The 9,410-nt window shown below is 39.2% G+C and overlaps 2 protein-coding genes across 5 annotated transcripts in view; both read right to left on the bottom strand.

Annotated features, from left to right (window-relative positions):
• The window catches only part of SYT16 (synaptotagmin 16), a 110,748-nt gene extending 109,894 nt beyond the window's left edge, over positions 1 to 854 (bottom strand). Inside the window, exon 1 of the mRNA XM_031553724.1 lies at positions 467 to 854. The gene's annotated coding sequence lies outside the window, so the exon portion shown is untranslated. The remainder of the gene's footprint in view (positions 1 to 466) is intronic.
• A 99-nt stretch (positions 855 to 953) lies between these two features.
• SNAPC1 (small nuclear RNA activating complex polypeptide 1) overlaps positions 954 to 9,410 on the bottom strand; it is an 8,664-nt gene continuing 207 nt past the window's right edge. Inside the window, exons 2-12 of one of the 4 annotated variants that reach the window (XR_002115498.2) lie at positions 9,243 to 9,397; positions 8,818 to 8,977; positions 7,558 to 7,698; positions 7,013 to 7,117; positions 5,928 to 6,086; positions 5,491 to 5,565; positions 4,793 to 4,855; positions 3,997 to 4,138; positions 3,092 to 3,175; positions 1,842 to 2,042; positions 954 to 1,411 (exon numbers count right to left, since the gene is read on the bottom strand). Coding sequence is in view for 3 of the 4 variants with exons in the window: in XM_010712054.3 (XP_010710356.1) it covers positions 2,008 to 2,042; positions 3,092 to 3,175; positions 3,997 to 4,138; positions 4,793 to 4,855; positions 5,491 to 5,565; positions 5,928 to 6,086; positions 7,013 to 7,117; positions 7,558 to 7,698; positions 8,818 to 8,977; positions 9,243 to 9,370 (1,092 nt within the window). In the remaining variant the exon portion in view is untranslated. Of the gene's footprint in view, positions 1,412 to 1,442; positions 2,043 to 3,091; positions 3,176 to 3,996; positions 4,139 to 4,792; positions 4,856 to 5,490; positions 5,566 to 5,927; positions 6,087 to 7,012; positions 7,118 to 7,557; positions 7,699 to 8,817; positions 8,978 to 9,242; positions 9,398 to 9,410 lie in introns of those variants that run through there. The other 3 variants (XM_010712054.3, XM_010712055.3, XM_019615953.2) reach the window with 3 other exon arrangements.

Here is a 9,410-nt window from a genome sequence, read left to right on the forward strand (position 1 = left end):
CGTCGCACGCAGCCGTGAGGGCTGAAGGCGGCGGCGCGGCTTTCCGCAGGAGCGGGGCTCCGTACCAGCCCGCACCCCATAACCGCTGCCCGCAGCCCCGGGGCGCGCAACGGAACTCGGACAAAAGGCAGTTGGGGAGGTTCGTCGGTTTCGCCCCGTCTCTCCCAAAATGCTGCGCGATTTCCAACGCCTCGAGGTGCCCCGGGACCTCCCGACGAGGCAGAGATGTGTGGAGAACGCAGCAGGGCGGCTGAGGGCTGGCTGACCGCCGAGAGCTTTTCCAACCTTAGCGTTCCAATTCGTTTCTTCACGTTGCTGTGACCTGGAAGGGTCTACACACTACACAGCTATGAAGTCTCTTACAATCACTCTCAAACCTTTCCCATGCTAATCTTTCATAGTCTATTTTTTTTACTTCTGTTTGGATTCTTCTAGAGGTGATGTTCACAATACCTTTTGCACTTACCTTCACTTGGTTGGGCCTTGCTGATTTTTCCACTGCAATGAAAATGATAGTGCAAAATGTCTTCCACTTAAGGTTTCTAAACTGATGGCACCTGAGCATTTCAAAGTACAGCCCCGTTACGCTTGGAAACATGGCTCCACACATTCAAATGCCCACACAGAGGATCCTTTAGCTTTGCTCTACAAGTGGAGATTACTACGGTATGAATACCATTCTTCAGTCAATTTCATTTTTGGCTTTTTAATAAAGCGCTTCCTTCTTGTCCATAAATGAGGGTTTTAGTGCAGTACTGCTGCTTAATGATTAATTTTTCCAGTGTCCAACTTTTGTCACTGAGGCCTGCTCCTCCTTACCAACTAATGCATTCAATACCTGCCCTTTTTATATTCCAACCCTTTATCTTTTCACTTAAGAGTTCCTTCATCTAGGTAAAGGCACTTTCATTCCTTTGGGCTCTGAAATAACTACCACACTAATTCACTCAATGTAGACCCCTTTTATGCCAAAAAATGGTTTTGTATCTCTATTTATTCCTGTAGAAAAGGACACCTGAAACTCATTGGCCTTTCTTGACAGATTGTGTTTTTTTTTTGCAGCTGTGTTCAACTGGAGAAAATACAAAAGAGAATAATTACTCACTTTAGGGTTTTTTTTTTAAATTATCAATGGTCATACGAGAGTATTTAAACCTTTGGCCTTACAGGGCTGAATGGTGACACAAATGCTAGAGGATGTTACTGTTTACAGAAAATACTCCAGCTAATGATTCTCAGTCTTTTTGCTGTTCCTGCAGTACTGTTGCCTAGCAATTGTTTCCCCATCCTGTACCTTTTCCTAGTGCTAAGCTTCATGTTTATTTCCATTCCTACTTCTTTCCACATCACTGCTCCAATTGATAAAGATCATTTTGAATTCTACTCCTGCCTTTGTACAGCTTGGTGTCACCTGCAAAATAAAATAAAATAAAATAAAATAAATCAATAAACATGCACTGTATTTCCTCATTCAAATATACAGCAAAGCCAGATCTGCTGGAGACTGAATACAATAAAAGGCTTATCACCAAGTTCATTTCCCACACCTATAGGAACCTTGATAAATACTGCTGAATTTGCATGCTATAAAATGTAGCAAGTAAACAGTGAGAAATAATTTATTGTACAAATACAGGCAAGTATTTTGTGAGCTGTTCTTTCAAGAGTGTCTGCTAAAAAGTCCCTGCAAGTCAACATGAGTTCCAAGAGATTACTCGCATTATACAAACTAAATACAAGAAGGAACCATCTTCTCCCTCTTCTCATCTCACACAGTGCATAGCAACTTCTTCTCTCACAGGAATCATCAGCCAGGTGAATAAAGGCACCAGGTGCCGTACCATGAGACTGCTGAAGTACAGCAATCAGCACCAGTATTCCAGTGTCAGCTGTAGTTCTGGTCCCAGCCAGTTCCTGTTGTACATCCAGCGGAATCCAAACAAGCACTCTGTGTTACATCTTGACATTTTGGCATTACAATTCACATTCGTGTTCTCCAACTGGATTCTAATGCCGTCTTCTCCTCTTGGGGAGAGGTACTTCTGAAAGGAAATAAAGAGACTATTCTGACAAACTTTTCAATCTATCTTCCTCCTGGGAATAATTAAAGTAGAAATAATTCTGCCCAGAAGAAGGAAATGAATTAGATGAGCTCCTGAGATTCCCTCAGGAATCCCTCTCTGCATGACTTTAAATATGAAAAAAAATCTTTCTAGATTCTATGGCATATTATCATTCAAAATATTAAATGAAATCCCATTGATTAACAACGTACTGTCCTTTCAAACTTATTCAACTTTAACAGCTTTCTGTTTCTCACAAACATCTTTAATATGGAACACTTACTTACACATAAGTTTGCTTATGGCTATTTTTTAATGCTTCAAAACTTACTGGTAAAACTATTCAAAGAACTGAAGAACGCCCCTGACTTAGAGACAAAACATCATGACAGCTTGGAGGAGGAACAAATAACATCATGTACAATATAAAACACCATTGTGCCTTCAACCTGTCTGTAAGTTGAATGAATTGAAATTGTCTACAGCTAACTATGGTGATCAGAGGATGTACTACTTTGCTATTAATGTATTTTGTTATTATTCTCTCTTGTATGAAAATAATCTTTTGTTACATACAGTTTTTGACATGAAGTGTATCCCTCACACTCATCTATGCTGTCAGACCTTTACAGAAGTTGCACTTATCCCCTTGTTTCCCTTTAAATAATCTAATTAAATTCCATTCTTTCAGGCTAACAGCAAGTATCTCTGGTCGAGCTCTTAAGTCTGCCTTCCTTTTGTAAGCAGGATCTATCAGACTATCAATGAACTGCCAATGGAAATAATTTTACGTACAATAAACATGACACCCAGGATTCTGCCATCACGTTTGTTTGTAACAAACTATCAGAGCCAAGCTTCGGTTTTGATGTAACAATTTACAGGATGAAAACTAACCTAGTTTTTGCAAGAAGGCAAAGCAAAGTGGTCCAAGACACCAATTTTAGTTTAAAAAAAAAAAATTACAGCATAGTATAGAGCAATTAACAAAACAAGTTTACAGTCTCTTAGAATTTCAATCATGATACCTTCTGTATCTGAGCTATCTTCTTCTGTGATTACAGGCATCCCGATATGGTGAGTAACAGTTTCCTTTTCTGCTTGCATCTGGCCTGCAGACAGATTTTTTAGGAGAAAAAGTCAGCTTTGAGTTTTGTTTTGTTTTTTTTTTTTAATTAATATTAGTTTGTTTTTTCACTTCTGTATCTTAGCTTCAATAGTTAGAAGACTGTTCTCTTGTATCTGTATTGACTTTCCAGTCAAAGGTTGTGGAGAAACACCTGTTGCCCAGTATCTTCATATGGCTCACTAGAAAAACGCTCCATAACAAGTAACTAACAATATTAATCACCAGCTCAGTTCAGAGAGTATTCAAAATTCCTCTCCTTATTCTCTCTCCAATACTACATCTACTGTTCTGAAGTGAAGCAAAGCCAACATAGCCTAATGCCCACCTCTGAAGTGGGCTGAATTTTCTCAGAAACTAAGCACATCATAAGACACTTTGGAACTTTGAAATCATTGAGTTCAAGATGGTTTATTCAAAACTACTTCACTGCTCAATTTTAGTTAACCTTTAATAAACAGTAAGTCAAATGAAAGACTGAGATGGCTAAGCAACTTTTATCAGTTAGAAATTGGACGTAGGAAAGCTGACTTACTTCAGAAAACAAAAGCCATTTCCCCTGCCTTCAGAACTGGCAGATAGAGATGAAAGTAATATCTTTCAAGTCCATAGGAAAAAGAAAAGAAAAAAAAAAAGCACAAGCAGGGATGTGCAAATACTTGGAAAATAAGTAAGTGCAAAAAACTATACCAATCCAATTTCTTGAGATCCATAAATGAATCATCCACAACCTCTCTGTGCAACCTGTTCCATTGTCTCACCACCCTTACAGTAAAGAATTTCTTCTTAAATGCAATGGAAAAAAACCTCTGATTTCCAGAGAACCTCTTTTCTCTGCTGGCTGTGGTCTCCTACTGCTTTTTTTACTTCGTTTTGGAGATTTCCCATAATCCAATCCCGATTCAGAAGATTCTAGTATTACTTGACGATGTCTTCTGGATTTGGAGGCCTAGAAGGTAAATATATGTAAGAATTATGAAAAAAAAAAAAAGTTAAACTGCTATAGCTGTGTGTTACTGTACGTCACTTAGTGCTTCATTCATAAGTCTGAACTGCTCTACAGCCAGAGCTCTGTTTCATTTCATAATGAATTCTCCAATAAACAATTTAAATAAACAAAGGACGATGCAATGTTTGTCATAGGTCTGCCATAAGAAAGATAATTCAATAATATTTTACAAGTAGTACTTAGAGAAACAATGTTCCAAAAATTTCCAATTGGCTTTAAACCCCCAAGTTCCATTTTCACAAGGATTTTCACAGCTTCAAACATCTGAGCCTCGAGGAACCACTAAACTCAAGTACTTCTTAATTCCATTTACTTAAAATTCCATCTATTAAAAACAGAGCACTGACATGAAAAGATACCTTGTAAATGAAAACCTCCAGGCACAGACCACACTGGCATTGCTTCCATAAATCTGACAAGAATAATAAGAACCTCACATTTCCCCTATGTGTTAGATATGGAAACCAGAACATTCAAAAGCTGTATTATAGAGTGCAATTTTAACTGCTTCCTTTCTGATCAATTGTCTACATTGTTAGTATTTAAATTATCATTTAAAATAACTACATCTCTACCATCAAATTTTATACCTACCTCAACAACTGCAGAATAAGACTTGTTTTTGATTCTAGCCAAAGCATCTGCTCTTTCAGAACCCTGCAAAGAAACAAAAGGATTACTCAGGAAAAGGTTTCATTTTCTATTACAGTAACATTAAAATGAACTCTTAAACCAGACTTCAGCAGTATTTCATTATTGTATTGCTGTAATTCCATAATAAATGGTGACAAATTGTTTCTTAAATAAAGTTCAAGTTCCATTAAGAATGCAAAGTTTAATTTGGTTGCCTTCAGTTCCACAGCTCAAGAACAGAAAATAAAATTTGAGACTTCACTTCTTAGTCAAATTCACAGTTGAAACAAGCAGGCAGTTACAATACAAGAGAATTTTACATCATTAAAAAGTAGTTATTGCATTTAGGCGAAACTCTGGGAGGAATCACAAAGGTGTTTGGCCAAGAAAATACAGCTCTTTCCCTTCCTTACCTGAAAGGGGCCATATCTTTTTACTACAAGCATCCCAGAACTATCACAGCAGTGACTGCTCGAAGCTTAACAGAAAAAAAATGCAATTTAAAATAAAAATCCCAACTCTGCTAATTATTCCTGGAACTTACTTTGACTCTGTCAAGCCCTGGAATGACAGGAAAAACCCACCTCACCTATGACATTAAGTTAAGAAATTAACAGATTCTGCCCGTGCAGTGTAGCAAACAAGTTCATTTTTCTTACTTCTGATCTTAGCGAAGTTCCTTCTTCCACTCTGTTTGGCATTTCATCAGCTTCTTTAGCTTTTAGTAACAATTTCTGAAAAACACACAAAACAGAATATTTTTAAAATGTCGGTCATTCACAAAGCAGTAACCACATGTGCCCCTTTTCTTCACTAATCTTACATTACAGCCTTTCCTTGACCACAAACTGCTACAGAGGTATGGTTATTCTAATACCATCCACAAATCACACATTCCAGGGCAAACATTTCTGTTATCATACAGCCAGTATCACATACAAGTCACCATCCTTTACCCCACACCATAACCCTGAGTTTTACTCACTCCATGTCTTCAGTGTTCCAGTTCTTAGACTGAGATTCCCACCCTATGCCAGTTCTTACACTCTCACATAATCTGTTAAATCGCCACAGCACAGTGGTTGGTATTACCTACCAATCTTTTTTGCTGCCATTCCTGATGTTCCAAAGCCATGTTTTTAAGAGAAACTACAAATTCATCTTTTATCAAGCTCAGGGCCTTGTCTGGCTGGGATTTGTCAGCTGATATGGCACATTTCATTTTCTGATAGTGCTCATGAATATTCATCAGTTCCTAAAACAGGAAAAGAGGCACTTTTCAGGAAAAAGATTACAGCAGTAAAGTGATATGAGTTCTCACTGAAGAAAACCAAGATTATATAACCTAAGGACACCACCGAATTAGCAGAAGTGTTAGAAATAGATTATTTATATGTTTCATTTCAGAGAGCCTAGAAGTAATATTACCTAGCACTTCCCCATCAGCACACCAAATAAGCAAAAGAAGAAAGAGTACCTATTGTTTAAACTAAGAAGGAAGTCTCAGTGATACCAAGGATCAGATCTCAAGGAGGTCTCCTTTTTTCATTTCTTCAGAGGAATCACTTCACAGCCTTCTCACGCCAACATTTCAGAGATAACTTTTTTAAGCAAGGATCTACTGAGTTACAATGTACAATGCAAGCTACAGCCTGCTTGAATCATTGTTTTGTTTTGTTAGATTTTTTGTTTGTTTGTTTTTTTACAGAAATATTTTGTATGTCTAAGAAAACCAAGTTTTAAAAGGAAAAATAAAGGTTAGATAAGGCTATAACCTTGTAGATGATTAAGGTCTTATTATCTGTAATCTGCAGACACAACAACAAACCTGCTTTTCCCAACTCAACATTTTTCTTTTTTTTCCTTCACCCCTCTCTCCCCCCTCCCCCAGGTGACACTTGGCCATTTTTCTCTTTATCATTTACATCTTACTGAGGCAAAGCCAGAAAACATAGGAACATGTGGTACAGGTACCACATGGTAACAACAGGTACAAAAGTTCTTCCCAATTAAATACTGTGCTTCTGAATATTCAAAAAAATTGCTAAGACAGACTATCACCTTAGTCTGCATTCCATAAGAAAGACATAAAGGACTATCTTGGACTAATTAGAGAATGTATAGCTTTTCAATAACAGAAAAAAAAAACAAAACAAACATCACAGTTTAAAGTTACTGTACCTCCAATACATCATTCGTGATGAGGCTGCTTACTCTGTTACTTGGATCTTTAAATTCTTCTTTACATTCATTTTCCTGGATCTTTTTCTTAGTTCTGTAGTTTAGCTAAAGCAGGAGACAAGGCTTTGTAACTTGAATGGCCAACTTAAACCACCCTACTCTTGAGAGTTTTAGCTGCATATCTAACAATCAAGAGATGCTGAAAGGCATAAAACTATCTCATCATCAACAGCATGCATCTTTATAGCCAAGTGCTCAACCAGCACTTTAAAAAAATTATTCCCTACTCAAGAATTTAAACCAGCCCTCTAACTCAGGAGCTCAACACTTCCATAAATCATACAACATCTCAAATTGTAAGAAGATTAGATACTAAAAAAATTTTCAGGTGAGAAACATGGTACACTCAAACATCTTCTAAGCTTTATGTTGTGTACCCAGTCAATAAAGCACAGTGTCAAGCACACCAGTGCTGTTGGACTGCCAGCCATTAAAAACTGAAGATATTTTATTAAAAATGGTAGGTTGTTAACAAAATAACTCACTGGCTTTGGCATTGCTGTGAAATGGAATGCTCTGGCACGACGCAGTGTCCTAAAGATGTATGCTGCATCATAATGCTGGGAATCTATCAGATCCTGTTGAAAGCTCTGGACTTCAGGCCAATCCTTGAGTGCAATCCTGATCTGCAACAAATCAGTTGTGTACTGTTACACTGCCATGCTCAAGAAAGTCTCTCTCATTTCTTGCTTTCCATCCTCCCATCTGCTCATTTTCACTCTAAGACACCTTCTTGGATGATTCCTGTACTCTCCAACATTCACTGTGTAACAGTGGCTTTAAAATTGCCTAAATTCATCTCTGTAAAATGACTCCTCTAAAATTAAGATTGAGATGTAATGACATCACTGTAGAATACTTTGTTTCCTGTGTAAGGAATTTGGACTCAGTTGTGCATATGCACACAACATACACAACTGTTTCTGCACAAACTACTTGCACTGATTTTCTAACTCATTTCTATAGCAATCTCCTCTCCTAAAGGCAGTAAGAAGGCACGTATTGCTCAGACGTTCAAACTTTCCACCTATTTACAAATTCTACTTCTAGTTAACGGGAATTGGAAATAATTTAACCAGTCTTCATTTTGTTGAAATTCTAATAAACAACTGAGGCTGTCATGGAGTTCTCTCTACATTTGACGAGAATATTCTAGCCTTCCACTGACTGTGGAGAAAGACCTTGGTGTCCTGGTGGACAATAGGATGTTCCATGAGCCAACAATGTGCCCCTGTGGCCAAGAAGGCCAATGGCGTCATGGGGTGTATTAAAAAGAGCGTGGCCAGCAGGTCAAGGGAGGTTATCCTTCCCCTTCTGCTCTGCTTTAGTGGAGCACTGTGTCCAGTTCTGGGCTCCCCAGTTCATGAACGACAGGGAACTTTTGGAGAGAGGATAGCAAAGAGCCACAGAGATGAATGGGGGATGGAACATCTGTATGAGGAAAGACTGAGAGACCTGGGACTGTTCAGCCCGGAAAAGAGAAGACTGAGAGGTGATTTCATCACTGTTCATAAATGTCTAAAGTGTGAGAGTCAAACAGATGGTTGCAGGCTCTTTCCAGTGGTGCCCAGCGACAGAACAAGTGGCAATGGGCACAAACTGGAACACAGGAACTTCCATACAAACATAAGGAAGAGCTTCTTTACTATAATGCTGACAAATAATCTCAGCAACCCTTTCCAACCTTAGTAATGCCATGAAAACATCTCACGTCCCACACCTTCCGAGGAGGCTCAGTAAGTTACCTTTATTTTTGGCTGGCAGAGCTGCGTGTTGTAGAGCCCATACAGAAGGTACAGAGCACCGACTCGGATCTGGAAGGCATACGGCGGCAAAAAGTACTGCTGTGCCAGCTCTAACGTCTTCTTTGTGATCTTATTCCTCTCCAGAGCTCTCATTCTACCACTACAGCAAACAGAAAGGAGTACGCTGCAGCAAGCGACAGCAAAAGCACAGGTGTCACAGCATCCATAACGCAGCAGCAGCAAGGTTTAGGAACTTTAAAGCGTTACTCTTGATAACTCCACAGAGGGCTGTGCTCTGTGTTCTTAAGCAGCACAGCGTGTAGTAAATTAGATCCGGAATGAAAAAGGCAACAATCTACGTTATACTGTTTAATGCCAACCCACAAGGGCAAGGCAGGACAAGGCAGGGAAGGCCGATCACTCACTGGAAGATGGTGTGGAAGCGGCGCTCCCGCCACAGCTCAGCAAAGCGCTCGAAGCGGACGGTGTCGGCTTCCTGGAAGGCACCGAGCAGCGCCTCGCAGTCCTCCTGCAGCCCGGGCACGGCACTCATGGCCACAACTCACAGCTCACAGCTCAGCCCGCCGCCATTA

The sequence above is a fragment of the Meleagris gallopavo genome, chromosome 5 (genome assembly GCF_000146605.3).
Source record: "Meleagris gallopavo isolate NT-WF06-2002-E0010 breed Aviagen turkey brand Nicholas breeding stock chromosome 5, Turkey_5.1, whole genome shotgun sequence".
Taxonomy (NCBI): domain Eukaryota; kingdom Metazoa; phylum Chordata; class Aves; order Galliformes; family Phasianidae; genus Meleagris; species Meleagris gallopavo.